The 21926-nt window shown below is 39.7% G+C and overlaps 1 protein-coding gene across 1 annotated transcript in view; it reads left to right on the plus strand.

The window, feature by feature from the left end:
- The window catches only part of LOC308305141 (relaxin receptor 2-like), a 173437-nt gene that overhangs the window by 18833 nt on the left and 132678 nt on the right, over positions 1 to 21926 (plus strand). The window contains exon 2 of the mRNA XM_080749841.1: positions 15683 to 15828. Within this exon, the coding sequence (XP_080605967.1) occupies positions 15756 to 15828 (73 nt within the window). The 5' untranslated portion in view covers positions 15683 to 15755. The remainder of the gene's footprint in view (positions 1 to 15682; positions 15829 to 21926) is intronic.

A 21926-nucleotide genomic window follows, 5' to 3' on the forward strand; every position in this document is an offset into this window, starting at 1 on the left:
TTTCTGACCTGCCCATAGCCCTCCTCTGAGAAAAAAAAAAGAAAAAGCAATTTTTGAGTGAGGACCAATTATATGAACATGGGTTGAAAAGTGGTGGAGTGCCCCTTTAAGCTTGAAAAGCCAAATAGTATTTATTTTTGTGTGTAAATAAAGCCCTTTGAAACTGAATATGGCAAATGTTGATAATTATAAAATAAAAATCAGAAGATGATGGCCAATGTTGATGATAATTATAAAATACATATATATATACATATACATATATATATATATATATATATATATATATATATATATATATATATATATATATATATATATATATTCTTTCTTAACTGAGTTAGAATCACGTGAACACACCCGACCAGGCGCAAAAACAACATAAACTCTTCCCCCACTCCTTCAGCTTCTGCCTATAGGGGAAACACTGCTTATACTGTAGATAGTATAAAGTTATGTCCCTAAACACTGATTAAAACAGCATTGTTTTATTTTATTGTCTGATAGTGTAAAAAAAAAACTTTATCAGACACCTCGTGTAAACACTTTATTATTATTAATTATTCATATATCTGCACCTGTGTAGGCTATATTAATCCTTCATTAATGCTCTTTAATTTAATAAAATAAAACATACATGTCATCTGTCTTATCTGTGTAGGCCTATGTCCTTTCATGAAGGCAAACAGCGCCGCTTTTTTATGTCTCCAATTCATTCTGCGCATTTGGAGAGATTAGGTTCACAACGCATCACAGCACCACCCCGAATGAGGAGATTATATTATTGAAGAAACGTACAATCACAACAAAAGAGAGACTTAACCTTTTATAAGCCTCACACTGTGTTCATTGTGGGCTCGCCTATAAAGGCGAGCACACTTTAGATATTGTCATTATTTATTGTGGGCTCGCCTATAAGGCGAGCACACTTTAGATATTGTCATTATTTATTGTGGGCTCGCCTATAAGGCGAGCACACTTTAGATATTGTCATTATTTACTAGGCAGGCAGTCAGTGCAAGTATCAAAAAACTTCGGTTCCTTTCTACTCCTACATACTTAGTGAGAAAATGAAAATAAAAACATCAATGTGTTCAGTTTACTGTGGCGAAGTGTGCTATTACTTTTTACAGCAATCGGCCAAATGGTGGCGCTGTAGGAAGCCTTCGAAAGTGCGATCTTTGAACAGGTATAGCTCATGCTGTGTTATACATACAGCCATGAAACCTGTATACACTTATGCGTCTCCTCATGCCGAACAACTTTTACCCTCTAACTTTTGACCTCTGACCTTTAGGTCTCCCACAATTCGGAATTATATGAAAAACAGTAAAAATCTATCTCCTCCTGGGTTTTTTTCGATACGCGCACGAAACTTTTTTCACATGAACTTTGGACCAATACGGTCAGATTTATCTCGGCGGATTTCTTTTAAAGTGAAATATCATTTTTTAATAATTCAATAAATATTGCGGTTTTATGCAAATTATTCTTCTGCCTCTAAATCATGCATGCAAAGTTACACGTTCATGGCATTTGGCAAAGATGTGGAGGGTTAGTCAAAGTATCACTGAAACCAATTTTATTCCAATCGGCCAAAGGGGGGCGCTATACGAAGCGTTTGAAAATTCAAACTTCAAACGGGCATAAGTCATGACTCGTTTCGTTTGAAGACATGCAACTTGTTACACGCGTGCTTTGACTCAAGCGGAAGACATCTGTGTCGTTGTTAAGTAAGCTCCGCCCTTCGATTTTCCGCCACTTTGAGCAGTTTGTAAAACGCGTAAACCCGCTTTTATTCTGTAATTTTCGCGTCACGTGCACAAAACATTTTTTTACATGAACTTTGGACCGATATCTAAAGATCTGTCAGATCGGATTTCTTTAACATTGAAACATGCTTTTTTAAATAATTCAAACAATATTGCATTTTTATGCAAATTATTCTTCTGCCTCTAAAACATACAAGCAAAGTCACATTTTCATGACAAAATAGTGTAGAGGGTTAGTTCAAATATCACTGAAACCAATCTTACCCCAAATGGCCAAAGGGGGGCGCTATATAATTTTGAGCAGTTTGTAAAACGCTTAAACCCGTTTTTATTCTAGGATTTTTTTTGCAATTTGCATGAAACATTCTACACGCAATCTAAGGACCTTTATCTAACATGCCTATGAAGTGCACACAAAAAATTATAAAATAATAATAATAAATATAGCTGCAAGCAGCGATAAAGTGTCCAAAGCCAAAAACACCTCAAATCATGAACACAGCCTGGGATGTGCGTGAAATCTTGCAAGCACATTCCCAATAGGTCAAGGAACAGATACCAACCTTCTCACATTGGCCTGTTATAGCGCCACCAGCGGGTCAACTTTTGCACAACACATTTTTGGAACAAAATGGACCAATCTTTGACGTCAGTAACGTCAAAGAGAGCACTGCCTGCGATCTTGACATTTTGTGCTTTTATAGCCATTGTTTTCCGGCTTGAAGCGAGCCCACAATTGTTTCGAAGGAACAATATTTTTCTAGTTTATCTATCAGGCAGTCATATCAAGTATCAAAAAACTTCGGTTCCTTTCTACTCCTACATACTTAGTGAGAAAATGAAAATAAAAACATCAATGTGTTCAGTTTACAGTGGCGAAGTGTGCTATTACTTTTTACAGCAATCGGCCAAATGGTGGCGCTGTAGGAAGCCTTCGAAAGTGCGAACTTTGAACAGGTATAGCTCATGCTGTGTTTGAGGTACAGGCATGAAACCTGTATACACGTATGCGTCTCCTCATGCCGAACAACTTTTAGCCTCTGACTTTTGACCTCTGACCTTTAGATCTCCCACAATTCGGAATTATATGAAAAACAGTAAAAATCTATCTCCTCCTGGGTTTTTTTCGATACGCGCACAAAACTTTTTTCACATGAACTTTGGACCAATACGGTCAAACTAATCTCGGCGGATTTCTTTTAAAGTGAAATATAATTTTTTAATAATTCAATAAATATTGCAGTTTTATGCAAATTATTCTTCGGCCTCTAAATCATACATGCAAAGTTACACGTTCATGGCATTTGGCAAAGATGTAGAGGGTTAGTCAAGGTATCACTGAAACCAATTTTATTCCAATCGGCCAAAGGGGGGCGCTATACGAAGCGTCTGAAAATTCAAACTTCAAACGGGCATAAGTCATGACTCGTTTCGTTTGAAGACATGCAACTTGTTACACGCGTGCTTTGACTCGAGCGGAAGACATCTGTGTCGTTGTTAAGTAAGCTCCGCCCTTCGATTTTCCGCCACTTTGAGCAGTTTGTAAAACGCGTAAACCCGCTTTTATTCTGGAATTTTCGCTCCACGTGCACAAAACTTTTTTTACGTGAACTTTGGACCGATATCTAAAGATCTGTCAGATCGGATTTCTTTAACATTGAAACATGCTTTTTTAAATAATTCAAACAATATTGCATTTTTATGCAAATTATTCTTCTGCCTCTAAAACATACAAGCAAAGTCACATTTTCATGACAAAATAGTGTAGAGGGTTAGTTCAAATATCACTGAAACCAATCTTACCCCAAATGGCCAAAGGGGGGCGCTATATAATTTTGAGCAGTTTGTAAAACGCTTAAACCCGTTTTTATTCTAGGATTTTTTTTGCAATTTGCATGAAACATTCTACACGCAATCTAAGGACCTTTATCTAACATGCCTATGAAGTGCACACAAAAAAATTATAAAATAATAATAATAAATATAGCTGCAAGCAGCGATAAAGTGTCCAAAGCCAAAAACACCTCAAATCATGAACACAGCCTGGGATGTGCGTGAAATCTTGCAAGCACATTCCCAATAGGTCAAGGAACAGATACCAACCTTCTCACATTGGCCTGTTATAGCGCCACCAGCGGGTCAACTTTTGCACAACACATTTTTGGAACAAAATGGACCAATCTTTGACGTCAGTAACGTCAAAGAGAGCACTGCCTGCGATCTTGACATTTTGTGCTTTTATAGCCATTGTTTTCTGGCTTGAAGCGAGCCCACAATTGTTTCGAAGGAACAATATTTTTCTAGTTGTGGGCTCGCCTATAAGGCGAGCACACTTTAGATATTGTCATTATTTATTTATTTATTTATCTATCAGGCAGTCATATCAAGTATCAAAAAACTTCGGTTCCTTTCTACTCCTACATACTTAGTGAGAAAATGAAAATAAAAACATCAATGTGTTCAGTTTACAGTGGCGAAGTGTGCTATTACTTTTTACAGCAATCGGCCAAATGGTGGCGCTGTAGGAAGCCTTCGAAAGTGCGAACTTTGAACAGGTATAGCTCATGCTGTGTTTGAGGTACAGGCATGAAACCTGTATACACGTATGCGTCTCCTCATGCCGAACAACTTTTAGCCTCTGACTTTTGACCTCTGACCTTTAGATCTCCCACAATTCGGAATTATATGAAAAACAGTAAAAATCTATCTCCTCCTGGGTTTTTTTCGATACGCGCACAAAACTTTTTTCACATGAACTTTGGACCAATACGGTCAAACTAATCTCGGCGGATTTCTTTTAAAGTGAAATATAATTTTTTAATAATTCAATAAATATTGCAGTTTTATGCAAATTATTCTTCGGCCTCTAAATCATACATGCAAAGTTACACGTTCATGGCATTTGGCAAAGATGTAGAGGGTTAGTCAAGGTATCACTGAAACCAATTTTATTCCAATCGGCCAAAGGGGGGCGCTATACGAAGCGTCTGAAAATTCAAACTTCAAACGGGCATAAGTCATGACTCGTTTCGTTTGAAGACATGCAACTTGTTACACGCGTGCTTTGACTCACGCGGAAGACATCTGTGTCGTTGTTAAGTAAGCTCCGCCCTTCGATTTTCCGCCACTTTGAGCAGTTTGTAAAACGCGTAAACCCGCTTTTATTCTGGAATTTTCGCGTCACGTGCACAAAACTTTTTTTACGTGAACTTTGGACCGATATCTAAAGATCTGTCAGATCGGATTTCTTTAACATTGAAACATGCTTTTTTAAATAATTCAAACAATATTGCATTTTTATGCAAATTATTCTTCTGCCTCTAAAACATACAAGCAAAGTCACATTTTCATGACAAAATAGTGTAGAGGGTTAGTTCAAATATCACTGAAACCAATCTTACCCCAAATGGCCAAAGGGGGGCGCTATATAATTTTGAGCAGTTTGTAAAACGCTTAAACCCGTTTTTATTCTAGGATTTTTTTTGCAATTTGCATGAAACATTCTACACGCAATCTAAGGACCTTTATCTAACATGCCTATGAAGTGCACACAAAAAAATTATAAAATAATAATAATAAATATAGCTGCAAGCAGCGATAAAGTGTCCAAAGCCAAAAACACCTCAAATCATGAACACAGCCTGGGATGTGCGTGAAATCTTGCAAGCACATTCCCAATAGGTCAAGGAACAGATACCAACCTTCTCACATTGGCCTGTTATAGCGCCACCAGCGGGTCAACTTTTGCACAACACATTTTTGGAACAAAATGGACCAATCTTTGACGTCAGTAACGTCAAAGAGAGCACTGCCTGCGATCTTGACATTTTGTGCTTTTATAGCCATTGTTTTCTGGCTTGAAGCGAGCCCACAATTGTTTCGAAGGAACAATATTTTTCTAGTGACAATATCTAACCGTCATATCAAGTTCTCCTCAAAACTTCGGTTCCTTTCTACTCCTACATACTTAGACAGAAAATGAAAATAAAAACATCAATGTGTTCAGCTTACAGTGGCGAAGTGTGCTATTATTTTTTACAGCAATCGGCCAAATGGTGGCGCTGTAGGAAGCCTTCGAAAGTGCGAACTTTGAACAGATAGAGCTCATGCTCTGTTATACGTACAGTCATGAAACTTGTATACACGTATGCGTCTCCTCATGCCGAACAACTTTTGCACTCTGACTTTTAACCTCTGACCTTTAGATCCCCCAGAATTTTGAATTATATAAAAAACAGTAAAAATCTATCTCCTCCTGGGATTTTTGCGTTACGCGCACAAAACTTTTTTCACATGAACTTTGGACCAATACGGTCAAACTAGTCTCGGCGGATTTCTTTTAAAGTGAAATATAATTTTTTAATACTTCAATCAATATTGCGGTTTTATGCAAATTATTCTTCAGCCTCTAAATCATACATGCAAAGTTACACGTTCATGGCATTTGGCAAAGATGTGGAGGGTTAGTCAAAGTATCACTGAAACCAATTTTATTCCAATCGGCCAAAGGGGGGCGCTATACTGTACGAAGCGTTTGAAAATTCAAACTTCAAACGGGCATAAGTCATGACTCGTTTCGTTTGAAGACATGCAACTTGTTACACGCGTGCTTTGACTCAAGCGGAAGACATCTGTGTCGTTGTTAAGTAAGCTCCGCCCTTCGATTTTCCGCCTTTTTGAGCAGTTTGTAAAACGCGTAAACCCGCTTTTATTCTGGAATTTTCGCTCCACGTGCACAAAACTTTTTTTACGTGAACTTTGGACCGATATCTAAAGATCTGTCAGATCGGATTTCTTTAAAATTGAAACATGCTTTTTTTAAATAAATTCAATGAATATTGCAGTTTTATGCAAATTATTCTTCTGCCTCTAAATCATACATGCAAAGTAACATGTTCATGGTATTTGGCAAAGATGTAGAGTGTTAGTCCAAATATCACTAAAACCAATCTTACCCCAATTGGCCAAAGGGGGGCGCTATATCATTTTGAGCAGTTTGTGAAACGCTTAAACCCGTTAGGATTTCTTTTTGCAATTTGCATGAAACATTCTACACACAATCTAAGGACCTTTATATAATATGCCTATGAAGTGCACACACACACAAAAAAATAATAATAATGAATATAGCTGCAAGCAGCGATAAAGTGGCCAAAGCCAAAAACACCTCAAATCATGAACACAGCCTGCAATGTGCGTGAAATCTTACAAGCACATTCCCAATAGGTCAAGGAACAGATACCACCCTTCTTACATTGGCCTGTTATAGCGCCACCAGCGGGTCAACTTTTGCACAACACATTTTTGGAACAAAATGGACCAATCTTTGACGTCAGTAACGTCAAAGAGAGCACTGCCTGCGATCTTGACATTTTGTACTTTTATAGCCATTGTTTTCTGGCTTGAAGCGAGCCCACAATTGTTTCGAAGGAACAATATTTTTCTAGTGACAATATCTAACCGTCATATCAAGTTCTCCTCAAAACTTCGGTTCCTTTCTACTCCTACATACTTAGTGAGAAAATGAAAATAAAAACATCAATGTGTTCAGCTTACTGTGGCGACGTGTGCTATTACTTTTTACAGCAATCGGCCAAATGGTGGCGCTGTAGGAAGCCTTCGAAAGTGCGAACTTTGAACAGGTATAGCTCATGCTCTGTTATACGTACAGCCATGAAACCTGTATACACGTATGCGTCTCCTCATGCCGAACAATTTTTACGCTCTGACTTTTGACCTCTGATCTTTAGATCCCTCAGAATTTGGAATTATATGAAAAACAGTAAAAATCTATCTCCTCCTGGGATCTTTGCGATACGCGCATGAAACTTTTTTCACATGAACTTTGGACCAATACGGTCAAACTAGTCTCAGCGGATTTCTTTTAAAGTGAAATATATTTTATTAATAATTCAATCAATGTTGCGGTTTTATGCAAATTATTCTTCGGCCTCTAAATCATACATGCAAAGTTACACGTTCATGGCATTTGGCAAAGATGTAGAGGGTTAGTCAAAGTATCACTGAAACCAATTTTATTCCAATCGGCCAAAGGGGGGGCGCTATACGAAGCGTTTGAAAATTCAAACTTCAAACGGGCATAAGTCATGACTCGTTTCGTTTGAAGACATGCAACTTGTTACACGCGTGCTTTGACTCGAGCGGAAGACATCTGTGTCGTTGTTAAGTAAGCTCCGCCCCCCAATTTTCCGCCATATTGAGCAGTTTGTAAAACGCGTAAACCCGCTTTTATTCTGGAATTTTCACTCCACGTGCACAAAACTTTTTTTACGTGAACTTTGGACCGATATCTAAAGATCTGTCAGATCGGATTTCTTTAAAATTGAAACATGCTTTTTAAAATAAATTCAATGAATATTGCAGTTTTATGCAAATTATTCTTCTGCCTCTAAATCATACATGCAAAGTAACATGTTCATGGCATTTGGCAAAGATGTAGAGTGTTAGTCCAAATATCACTAAAACCAATCTTACCCCAATTGGCCAAAGGGGGGCGCTATATCATTTTGAGCAGTTTGTGAAACGCTTAAACCCGTTAGGATTTATTTTTGCAATTTGCATTAAACATTCTACACACAATCTAAGGACCTTTATCTAATATGCCTATGAAGTGCACACACACAAAAAAAATAATAATAATGAATATAGCTGCAAGCAGCGATAAAGTGGCCAAAGCCAAAAACACCTCAAATCATGAACACAGCCTGCAATGTGCGTGAAATCTTGCAAGCACATTCCCAATAGGTCAAGGAGCAGATACCACCCTTCTTACATTGGCCTGTTATAGCGCCACCAGCGGGTCAACTTTTGCACAACACATTTTTGGAACAAAATGGACCAATCTTTGACGTCAGTAACGTCAAAGAGAGCACTGCCTGCGATCTTGACATTTTGTACTTTTATAGCCATTGTTTTCTGGCTTGAAGCGAGCCCACAATTGTTTCGAAGGAACAATATTTTTCTAGTGACAATATCTAACCGTCATATCAAGTTCTCCTCAAAACTTCGGTTCCTTTCTACTCCTACATACTTAGACAGAAAATGAAAATAAAAACATCAATGTGTTCAGCTTACAGTGGCGAAGTGTGCTATTATTTTTTACAGCAATCGGCCAAATGGTGGCGCTGTAGGAAGCCTTCGAAAGTGCGAACTTTGAACAGATAGAGCTCATGCTCTGTTATACGTACAGCCATGAAACCTGTATACACGTATGCGTCTCCTCATGCCGAACAACTTTTACGCTCTGACTTTTGACCTCTGACCTTTAGATCCCCCAGAATTTTGAATTATATAAAAAACAGTAAAAATCTATCTCCTCCTGGGATTTTTGCGTTACGCGCACAAAACTTTTTTCACATGAACTTTGGACCAATACGGTCAAACTAGTCTGGTCGGATTTCTTTTAAAGTGAAATATATTTTTTTAATAATTCCATCAATATTGCGGTTTTATGCAAATTATTCTTCGGCCTCTAAATCATACATGCAAAGTTACACGTTCATGGCATTTGGCAAAGATGTAGAGGGTTAGTCAAAGTATCACTGAACCCAATTTTATTCCAATCGGCCAAAGGGGGGCGCTATACGAAGCGTTTGAAAATTCAAACTTTAAACGGGCATAAGTCATGCCTCGTTTCGTTTGAAGACATGCAACTTGCTTACACGTGTGCTTTGACTCAAGCGGAAGACATCTGTGTCTTTGTTGAGTAAGCTCCGCCCTTCAATTTTCCGCCATTTTGAGCAGTTTGTAAAACGCGTAAACCCGCTTTTATTCTGGAATTTTCGCTCCACGTGCACAAAACTTTTTTTACATGAACTTTGGACCGATATCTAAAGATCTGTCAGATCGGATTTCTTTAAAATTGAAACATGCTTTTTTAAATAAATTCAATGAATATTGCAGTTTTATGCAAATTATTCTTCTGCCTCTAAATCATACATGCAAAGTAACATGTTCATGGTATTTGGCAAAGATGTAGAGTGTTAGTCCAAATATCACTAAAACCAATCTTACCCCAATTGGCCAAAGGGGGGCGCTATATCATTTTGAGCAGTTTGTGAAACGCTTAAACCCGTTAGGATTTCTTTTTGCAATTTGCATGAAACATTCTACACACAATCTAAGGACCTTTATCTAATATGCCTATGAAGTGCACACACAAAAAAAAAAAAAAATAATGAATATAGCTGCAAGCAGCGATAAAGTGGCCAAAGCCAAAAACACCTCAAATCATGAACACAGCCTGCAATGTGCGTGAAATCTTACAAGCACATTCCCAATAGGTCAAGGAACAGATACCACCCTTCTTACATTGACCTGTTATAGCGCCACCAGCGGGTCAACTTTTGCACAACACATTTTTGGAACAAAATGGACCAATCTTTGACGTCAGTAACGTCAAAGAGAGCACTGCCTGCGATCTTGACATTTTGTACTTTTATAGCCATTGTTTTCTGGCTTGAAGCGAGCCCACAATTGTTTCGAAGGAACAATATTTTTCTAGTTTATCTATCAGGCAGGCAGGCAATCAGTAGGCGGGATTTTCGGTTCCTTTCTACTCCTACATACTTAGTGAGAAAATGAAAATAAAAACATCAATGTGTTCAGTTTACAGTGGCGAAGAGTGCTATTATTTTTTATAGCAATCGGCCAAATGGTGGCGCTGTAGGAAGCCTTCGAAAGTGCGAACTTTGAACAGGTATAGCTCATGCTGTGTTTTAGGTACAGCCATGAAACCTGTATACACGTATGCGTCTCCTCATGCCGAACAACTTCTACGCTCTGACTTTTGACCTCTGACCTTTAGATCCCCCAGAATTTTGAATTATATGAAAAACAGTAAAAATCTATCTCCTCCTGGGATTTTTGCATAACGCGCACAAAACTTTTTTCACGTGAACTTTGGACCAATACGGTCAAACTAGTCTCGGCGGATTTCTTTTAAAGTGAAATATAATTTTTTAATAATTCAATCAATATTGCGGTTTTATGCAAATTATTCTTCGGCCTCTAAATCATACATGCAAAGTTACACGTTCATGGCATTTGGCAAAGATGTGGAGGGTTAGTCAAAGTATCACTGAAACCAATTTTATTCCAATCGGCCAAAGGGGGGCGCTATACGAAGCGTTTGAAAATTCAAACTTCAAACGGGCATAAGTCATGACTCGTTTCGTTTGAAGACATGCAGCTTGTTACACGCGTGCTTTGACTCAAGCGGAAGACATCTGTGTCGTTGTTAAGTAAGCTCCGCCCTTCGATTTTCCACCATTTTGAGCAGTTTGTAAAACGCGTAAACCCGCTTTTATTCTGGAATTTTCGCTCCACGTGCACAAAACTTTTTTTACGTGAACTTTGGACCGATATCTAAAGATCTGTCAGATCGGATTTCTTTAAAATTGAAACATGCTTTTTTAAATAAATTCAATGAATATTGCAGTTTTATGCAAATTATTCTTCTGCCTCTAAATCATACATGCAAAGTAACATGTTCATGGCATTTGGCAAAGATGTAGAGTGTTAGTCCAAATATCACTAAAACCAATCTTACCCCAATTGGCCAAAGGGGGGCGCTATATCATTTTGAGCAGTTTGTGAAACGCTTAAACCCGTTAGGATTTTTTTTCGCAAATTTGCATGAAACATTCTACACACAATCTAAGGACCTTTATCTAATATGCCTATGAAGTGCACACACACAAAAAAATAAAAATAAATAATGAATATAGCTGCAAGCAGCGATAAAGTGGCCAAAGCCAAAAACACCTCAAATCATGAACACAGCCTGCAATGAGCGTGAAATCTTGCAAGCACATTCCCAATAGGTCAAGGAACAGATACCACCCTTCTTACATTGGCCTGTTATAGCGCCACCAGCGGGTCAACTTTTGCACAACACATTTTTGGAACAAAATGGACCAATCTTTGACGTCAGTAACGTCAAAGAGAGCACTGCCTGCGATCTTGACATTTTGTACTTTTATAGCCATTGTTTTCTGGCTTGAAGCGAGCCCACAATTGTTTCGAAGGAACAATATTTTTCTAGTTATTATTATTTTTGTATTATCTTTTACATGCATGGAGAAGTCTTCAACAGTTGAAAACTCTGACACCTGCACGAGTGCTAGCTCTCTCTCTCTCTCTCTCTCTCTCTCTCTCTGCGCATACGTATCTCTCTCTGTCTCTCAGCATGCTTGCAAGTAAGGCTTTTTTCTCAACTAATTCACAACAAATGTCTCTGAAAACAGTGATTCATAGGTCTATAGGGGGAAGATAGTCTTCCATATGATAAAGGATAAAGTTAACGTTGCCGCTCATGAAAGATCAGCAGGCTGTCATATCAACAGTGATTCCCCGTTCAGTAAGACATGCTTTCAAAACTATTTTTTAATCCATCCTGAGCCTCAAAACTCCCGAAGGCCAGTTTGAAGGAGAAGGGGAAACAGACGAGTGTAGTGTCTTGTAGGCCTATGAGTTACAATATTAATTATTGATATATCTAGTGGTTTATTATATTTTCCATAGGCTACTCTTCAATGAAGACATAATGAGAATATATTCCCCCTAACTGGCCAAGTTAAAAGGCTATAACAAATAGCAGGGCTTAGCCCTCATTTACTGTAAAGAACAAATCGAACTGCCTCTTGGAGCGCAACAGTTCTACAGCAGATCAGCTCTTTCAGCGCACTCACAGGGAACCAAGACGTCCTCCCAATCAATGAATCATCTTGAATGAATAGCCGCTCGTTTGCCGGCTTTACCCCATTCATAATGACTCACACTGATAACACCAGATCCTTTGAAGTTGAATTGGGCCATCAGATTGTTTGTTCTTCCAGTGGGAGCTAGACTGTCTATTGAAACGCCAATGAATGATGTTTAATTCTATTCTGAATATGATTTATCATGCAAACTGAAGATGAGTTTAATTGCTATTTATTATTTATTTGTGGGGCATTATTACTATTGGCCTATAAAATATTGCATTTCTCTCTCTCTCTCTCTCTCTCTCTCTCTTTCTCTCTCTCCCCCCCTCTCTCCCCAACTCGCTCGGCCGTCAGTCAGTCAGTCAGTCAGTCAGTCGGTTGTTTCTTTTTTTTTACCAACCAGAGAGAGAGAGAGAGAGAGAGAGACTTCAGTCAAACACACGTCTGTTTCCTAAGATTAGGGGATGTCGAAATGGTGGGGGCCCGACGGGTCGGAACCCCGGGGTGTCGGAAAGAGGGGGTGTCGGGGGGCGGAGTTGCGGTGTTTCGAAATGGGGGTGCGTCGGAATGGAGGTCTGTCCCTGCTTGGGTTATGGCCCAAATAATGGCCGCAGAGATGAAAAGATAAAAATTGTGTTCACAGAACTGAAAACATTTAATGTATTTATGAGGAAATAGTTTGCTCACGTATGGCATTGGTTTACAATGTCGATTTGCTGTTAAAAGCAACCGTGTGAAAACAAAGGGAAAGTGCAACATATTTTAGGACCTGATTCGGAAAAAATAAAACCAACCAGAGGAGAGGAAAACAGCCAGCCATTAGATGGCTTGACAGTTGATATCAACCCTAAGGGATGAAGTTGGGGTTTATTATTATGATTATTATACATTGCATTTAGCAGACACGGCAAGTAAATGGCATAAACCATAGTATTCAAACAACGTGTTAACTCATATAGTGCCAATCCCGAGAAGACTCGTGAAAAATACTCGAGTATCACATGGTGCCAATCCCGAGTATTCTCGTGAAAAGTAATATATTACTGTAACGGCGGATACATTACCGAGAAGAATGGCCGGAGGTCCGGAGACGAAATCCGTCGCTGATTTTGCATCATCACGGCTCCACGAGCACAAAATAGTCCCATCCATAACATTGAGCTGGACGGGGGATCTCATCTTTAATGTCCATTATCTCAAAACTACACTTTAGAAGCTAGGATGGAGGCAGATGCTCGCTTATGTTACACATGTATAAAAGCTCCCGGTCCGCCATTACACAACTCCACGTGGACAAGGATCGGTTCCGGCGCAGGACCCGATGACGTCAGACCGGAAGTGATTGCGCTGTGGACTTCTGGCCTTCAAAATAAGATAACGGCGGTGATGCCAGCCTGAAGGTGGCATCGTGGACTTTATAATCCGTTAATTTCATGGGCACTAAATGAGTTAAATGGTCACAGAAGTAGTGCTTTGCACTCTGTACGTCTCTACAACAGGGACAGGAGAGGTCTCTTCTGTCCCCACTGATGCGGTTGTCCTTGCATTTTGATTAATTGATTTTCTTTTTGGATAATAACAAATAATGTTATTTATAGATTTTTTTTGTGGACCTGCACTGCCACACTATATGTTAAAAGGGCTACTGTGGTCACGTGGGATTTTCCTGTGTGCAACATTCTTTTCAGAGCCAAAAATAAACGGGTTCACCCACGTCCCACGCACCTCCAAACAGCAGATCCACAACTCCAGTGTGAATATTAAAGCAATAAGCCACAAGAGGCGAGTGGTTACCGGGGTAGTATACACCGGCTGAGAGGCGTTGGGAAACACGAGGCGCCAGCCGAGTGTTTCCGACCCTCTCAGCCTCTCATGGCTTATTGCTTTTCTAAAACGGTCACAATATTGCAACTTGAAAATAATACCGTTCCATTATTTAAAGAAAAAAGTACACTTCTCTGCCACCAGGAAGAGACGTTTCCTTCAGTTTACCAGCCACATCCCAGGAACGTACGGAGGCCAGTGTGTGTTTATAAAGTCACGTCATTCTTTTTGCCAAAAAATAGGGAAACAACACTTATGTGTTAGATCAGTCTCATGTTAAGAACCATATTCGATCCATACACATGTTTATTATTGTTATATAAATTATGAATAAAGTTAAATAAGTATGGAATATGGATAAAATCCATAACCAAAATAAGACAGAGACGAGCCAAAGGACAGTCCATACATTGCTGTATTTGAAGAGAGTCAGACAAGGAAGACAGACAGTGAGCATACCATAGTGGTAGCTTTCTAAATCTCTCTCTTCTCTCTCTCTCTTCCAAAATGGAAGTTAACATTCAGTATATAGAGAGTTATGACAGTAAGATCTTCGTGGGACTCATTCATTTGTTCCCAGATCATAACAAGGAAGACAGTGACACGTAGTGTTGGTAACTTTCCACTAGTGACATACAGTATATCACGATTTCGTAGCCAGGGCAACCAAAGTTACTATGACCTGTAATCTATTAGCCTGAGCTTACAGTATCCGACCAAAATGTGGTCTCCTATACTGTAAGTTCAGTTCATAATATATCCTTATATGGTCATATGAGCCTTGTACACAAATCATAGAATTATGTATCATAATTCTACCCTAACAATTGTCATCCAGATTTAGCTGCTTTGTGGGTGAACATCACATCTAAAACGCTAGCATAGCAACCGGCTAAACCAACAGCCGAGTATGTGCCTGGAGAATAGAGGCGCTTTTTGCCTTTACAAGCCCCGCCCGGAGACATTCAGTCACTGTCCTATGCATGCGGGCGGTGCTTAGAAACACCCGTACGGCAGGATTTGAGAGAAAATCAAATGCTCGCTTCTCAAGTTCAGCCTCACGGCACAGTGGAAAGAAAAAACGCACCTGGCTTTGATATAAACTGATTCAAGGTGTGGGTTATAGTCTCATATACCACGGCAACCAGCCAATCAGAATCAAGGAATTGAACTAGCCGTTTTAGAATCCCTCTTAACCATCTGAATGGATCTTGATAATGGGCATTTCATAATAACCAAATGTTCTGGAACAGTGACAGGAATGTTTGAAATTCTTAGTCATGGATGACAAGTTAATTTTCTTAAAGAATGATGATCTGAGGGCGGACTGAATGATCTTCCCCTTGTCTATGCTGACAGGCTCTGCAAGGAATATCTAACCAAGAACCGACAGCTTGTCTGCGACACCTTCCAAGGACTGTGGGAACGGACCATGAGTGCTGAGAAAAGTTGGAGCACCAGGCTGGAGAAATCCGTCATGCTTTTCCTGATCAACTTCATCCCAGGTAAGAGTATTGATGAGATAATATACACTGTACAGTTTTTAGTTTTGTTCTTGTTTTAAGCTTCATTTACACAGGCTAAGTAAGTACAGTACTGTATATGCTGTGCTCCAGTGTGGTTATTCAGCAACGCCCTGCACATTCACACTGACAGATCCATTAAAACCTGGGAACTGCCAAATACAACCACAGTCTTACCCTGTTTGCCTCTGAGCTGTTCAGCTATTTTCAAAGTGGATTTTGATGCTTGTATATATATAGCCTATATACCGCAGGCGTTGACACTAAGGTCTCAGAGGCACTTGCCCGCCGGGCAAGTACAGTTCATGTTCTACTTGCCCTCAGGTCATGGCCACGTGCCCTCATAATCGTAACATTGCACATTTTTAATTACCGTTCATTTGTTACCTTCTACAGTACTTGCTGTGATGTTGCTAGTTTTTCAATGTGAATGGGGTCCGGGACCCACATGTGCATTGTGCTCATTCAAATGGGTCCCATATAACTAGGATGGTTCCCCAATAAAATGTTTTTAAGTGTTGTGAGCTGTAGATCGGCTATTTTCCCTCATTATTATATTATATTTGGCTAATGATTGTTTTTATAGTATAGTTTGTTGATTACTTTTTATGAGGTAATGGGCTTTTTTATTTTCTTTCTTGAGGTATTAAAAAGGTCTTAAGTCCTTAAATTATGACTTCACGGTCATCTGGGGAGTGGGGACCCTCCCAAAATCATTTGGGGACCTCTCTGGGGGTCTCTGCCCACAGATTGACAACATTATCTTCCCCGAATCCCCGTGGAGAAGGGGGAAGACTGAAGAGGATGTTGTAGAATGTAGATGGAAGTGGAGCAGAGATTGTTGTTTGCGCTAGTGTTTACTTTTATTCTTTGAATGATTTATAGACTACTTGTGTCACAACGTGAATAACGATCTGAAAATAACGTGTCGCGTGTGGGAGCGATCGTGTGCGACTAGCTTTGTTGCAAGGGTCGCTGCAAGCAGAAAGAGACAGGCAGCATGCCGCGATTGCCGCGGCAGACCTTCTCTGGAGAGAAGGAGATTGATCCTGCAAACGGATTCACATTGATGTTTTGCGCAAATGAAACCCGCTGATTTATAACTAGTTGCAGCTGGCCTGGGTGTGTGGGGGGAGGGAGGGACTTGGGGAGAGAGAGAGAGAGATGGACTCTAGTCCTGTTCAAGAATCTAAAGAAGACAGATATCTTGTTATGTTTCTCAAAATGCGCACCTACCCGGTCGGGCAAGCCAGTAGCAAACTTCACCTGCCCGACCTTTTGTTTTACTTGCCCCGGGCAAGCGGGTAGGCATTAGTGTCAACCCCTGACTGTTATACCATATATATATATTTAGTAGCACAGGCGTTTATTATACAAAATCGATGTGGACCCCAGGCGTTTAAAAGAGACCAGATTGGTAACGGGCTTTTATTTATTTTGGTACCAGCTAGCACTGGGCCATTATTTGGTTACAGTTCTTTTTTTTTTTTTTTTTACTGCAACATAAATTATCAGAGTTAAAATTAATTGCAAATAGTAGTCCAGGCTTTTACACAAAACCAAATCAGGATAAAATAAATTGCAATAACCTGGCGGTTATTTGAGACTGGCCATTAATTCGCAAAATGAGACCCGGCCACAGTTTGCCACCGGGCTATGGTATACGGTATATTAACTCATTTTGCTTGTGACCCCCCTGTGTGTGTGATCATGCGGCCTAGTTGCATCTTTTGGGGGCGTTTTCGTAGGCCTGGACTTTCCCTCAGGGTGTGTAGGCAATCGGCCTAGACAGCTTTGTTGTTTCTGGACCCTTCCCAACCCAGTTCCAACCTTCAACTTCAGTCATTCTGTCCTCCCTTTCATTCACTAAGTTAAAGTCAGCTGTGATGGACTACAAACGCTACAATACATATGACACAGCCACCTGCAGAGTTGTGCCTGAAGTTCGTGTTCAACGAACAATCGTTCATGAACTCGTTCATATTTTGGGCGAATGTGAATTGAACGTGCGGCGGGTTAGACATTTCTGCCTTCACAATAAGGGTGCAGGAAGAGTGGGCACCTAAACATTGTGGGCATCTCAATGTTAATTTGGATTAAATAATTACTGTGTGTGGTTCTATATGGGCTGTGTCAATAATTTTGACAAATTATTAAAAAAAAAAGCCCATTGAGATTTAATTGTCTAACCAAAGAGTAAATTGAGAGACTACTGCTAATTTATTCTCCCTCTACACACCATGTGTATTTACACATACCAATATACGTGTAAATGGAAATACAGCCTAACAACCAAGGCTGCACCCTTGGTTGTGCTACTGAAACAGTGAAGGAAATAAGGACAATAGCAAGGTCTTTTAACTGTTGTACTTACAGTAGTGAGAACAGAAGAGGAAGGTAGTCCTTGGGCTGGACGAGATATCGGTACCGCTGAGGGGGCAAAACCTTACCTATACTAAATAGTTTTTAGGGTCAATATAAGTAAATTTAAATATGATAGACTTTCCATAGGAGTAGCTTTTTATATTTTTTGCCATTTTGTTATTTTCCTCTATAGGCAGATTTTCATTCATGCATATCTTGTTATTGGCTCATGTTCAGGACATATTGCAAGGTTTTATATTATATGTTTGGTATTATTTTTAAGGGGACACTTTGAGCTTTAATTCAAGCCCTTTTGTGAATATGTATGATAAGTACAGTGGTCACTGGAGCTCTTCAAAACTTTAATAACTCAGATTTTCCCACAATTTCCGCCTAAACCATATATTATATTGTAGTTCTGTGGCATCAAGAAACATCAGAGACACAAAACACAACAACTAGAATACAGACAAGACCCCAAGGATTCAGGAAATGTATAATTTACCAACAGTATTTCATTCTGAGGTGGTCATTTTCATCCAAATTAGATAGTCTTTTCGGTGCACGGCTCAAAAGAACATGCGAGGTGAAGAAGTTGCCAGCACTCAAGGAATCTCCTTTTCTTTTTTTTTTAAAGTTTTATTTACCTTACAACAAGCTCAAAACGGACGCGTTTCGACCATCTAGGTCTTCATCAGCGTTTGAAGACCTAGATGGTCGAAACGCGTCCGTTTTGAGCCTGTTGTGAGGTAAATAAAACATTTTATATGTAGACTATCTGCTATGAAAGAAATACATTATGCTATTTACAATTTGATCCATGCTCAGCTCTGCACCAAGCAAAGATACTGGATTGGTTTAAAAATGTAGACAAAAGACACTGGTGTCTACATGACAAGAAAGAGACTGAGGAGAAAGTGGTACAGTCAGCTGGGGCCTCAGGGAATGCCAGTTTTTGGAGGGGCACAAGGCCAAACCGAGGTGCAACGAAAGCCATGGCCTTCTTGGCCTCCCTGAAATTCCTTCCCTGATAGTATGCTCTAAATAAACTAGTGGTTCTCAAAATGTGTAGTTTCAAGAACCTCTATAACTCTGAGAGGGTACAAATGTAACCACATTATGTGTCCATTAGGTTCCATTTTCACACTCCCAGAGTTACAGAAGGAGTTATATTGCATGATTGTTTGAATATATGAGCCATTACTTTGGCACCCAAGGTGATCAATCACCAGTCTGGTTTGGGACAGTGAATGTGTTGGCACAAAGAGGAGACCTGGTTAACTCCACAGCTACACCCCTGCTCATTCACACCACAGCTGGGGCCAGTAATCGGATGTGGGACCTTCAGTGTCCCAGGTGGTCTCTCAGTTACGGCCATCCATTGCCTTATGGATGGAGAACAGGGTCTCCATTTACAAACTTATGGAAAGTAGTCTTTTTGCCAAGACCAAAATCTGAGAAGTCTTGTCCATTGTAGATGGCAGTTTTAAAGAGTACTGTATGACAGCAACCATTTAAAAGAACATCTGCCCCAAATGACCAACTTTCTTAGAGCACTGGTTATCAAAATTGGGGTCCACAGAGAGAGTCTAAATGGACCCTTCTATGTCTAACTCTGGAAGTGTGCACATAGAACCTAATGGAAACATAATGTGGTTACATTGTACCCTCTCAGAGTTATGGAGGTTATTGAAATTAAAATGTTTGACAACCACTGTCTTAGAGCATAATAACACATCATTGGGCAGCAGTGGCTCAGGAGGTAGAGGGCAGCTTGGGAAATGGAACGTTCCTAGTTCAAAACCCGGGTTCCCCCGGAGTTGGTATCAAAGTGTCCTTGAGCAAGACACTGAACCCCTAATTGCACCCGATGAGCAGGTTGGTGCCTTGCCATGGTTTCCATCAGTGTGAGAGTAAATGTTTGAATGTTAAGTACATTGTAAAGCGCTATATCCACCTGTTTCCGCGGGAGTTTACTGGAGATTATTTGGACCTGTTTGGACCACACTTCCGGTTTAACAGCAGACATACATCACACTCGGCTGCGGCGCCGGAAGCTCGGTACAGCGTCTGCGCAATGCACTATGGGGCGTTGGAAACTTGTGGATAGATGCAGTCCATTTACCATTATGGTCTGGATGGGAAAAGAAGAGGGTATGGTAGCCATGAGCTGGGGCTGAAACCTGAATGAATGTTTCTCTAGCCTAGACGGTCTCATGAAGGTCATTCATATCTGCTGCTCTCTGTATGTAAATGTATTACTGTCTGTGGACCATGTCAACTTCTTAAGGAATGTGACAATCCGTATAAGTTTCTTCCAGAGGAGTCAGAATATGGCAACGAACAGTGCATACATAAGACAAGTGCCTATAGGGCTAGTAGATCTGGCTTACAGGATAACTTGACTACTTTGTGGTTATTTAAGTGATTAAAATACTAATACTATACATGCTTCCAAAAGTGTTTCCTAGTTTTGACATTAAATGTGAGAGTTAGTGTTATTTATTGTTTGTAGTATAGTAGTATAATGGGACATCATCTTGGGAGGGACGCCATCTTGCATTTGGCATTAACATTTGATTAACTGGTGTTAATTTCACTGATTCAGACACATTCCTTGAACCCCAAAACCTTGGGTTAAACACCAAAACCACCTTTCTAGGTTGCATAATAATTGAGATATAGCCATTTTAAGCTCCCGGCAGCCATCCTGGGTGCCATCTTGAAAATGATGCCTTTATGGTAAATATATTTTCCTGATTTTTCGGTTCTCAAGCATGCCTAAAGGTAAAATAACCAATTGAAACACTTTTGTATCAATGTTTGGGAGGTTTAATGCTATTCTTTCATATAGGCCTATTGACCTGTATTTCTCATAAAAAGTGCCCGTTTAAGATAAGGCTGAAGATTACCACCTCAGAATGAAATACTGTTGGTAAATTATACATTTCCTGAATCCTTAGGGTCATGTCTGTATTCTAGTTGTTGTGTTTTGTGTCTCTGATGTTTCTTGATGCCACAGAACTAAAAGAAAATATATGGTTTAGGCGGAAATAGTTATTTTTATGTATTTATTAAAGGTTTGAAGAGGTCCAGTGACCACTGTACTTATCATACATATTCACAAAAGGGCTTGAATGAAAGCTCAAGGTGTCCCCTTAAAAATGATACCAACCATATAATATAAAACATTACAGTATGTCCTGAACATAAGCTAATAGAAATATATGTACCTGTGTCTAAAATGCAAATTTTCAAAGGGGGATGGTAACTTTAGCAGCTGATAACACCACTTAAGCTACCTGTCTGCAAGGTCTATCATATCAAAACTTAATCTAGAGATGTATAGGAATATAAAAATCACAACTAGAATTTGCCCACCCAGGTGGTACCGATATGTCAAATGTTGAGTATGAGCCTAAGGACTAAGGGGAATGTTCACTCTGTCTCTCTAGCTCTGTCTCGCACTTGCTCTCTCTCCCTCAACCCCTTGCATCCGATATCAAAGTTAACACGTTAACGTGGGATGATTTGAATTCATGGAATCAATGTAAAGAAATATGAATGTATTAACGCAGGTGCAAAAAGACCCGCCCCATACATCACACCATCCCAAACACTCTTTGCTCTAACGGTATCTGACGGCTAATCGATCCAAACGAGATGGGGAAGAAAGAAAAAACACTGTGCTTGGCCTCCTGAATGGGAAAAGAACC

Source organism: Nannobrachium achirus, assembly GCF_963921795.1.
Source record: "Nannobrachium achirus genome assembly, chromosome: 19".
Lineage (NCBI taxonomy): Eukaryota > Metazoa > Chordata > Actinopteri > Myctophiformes > Myctophidae > Nannobrachium > Nannobrachium achirus.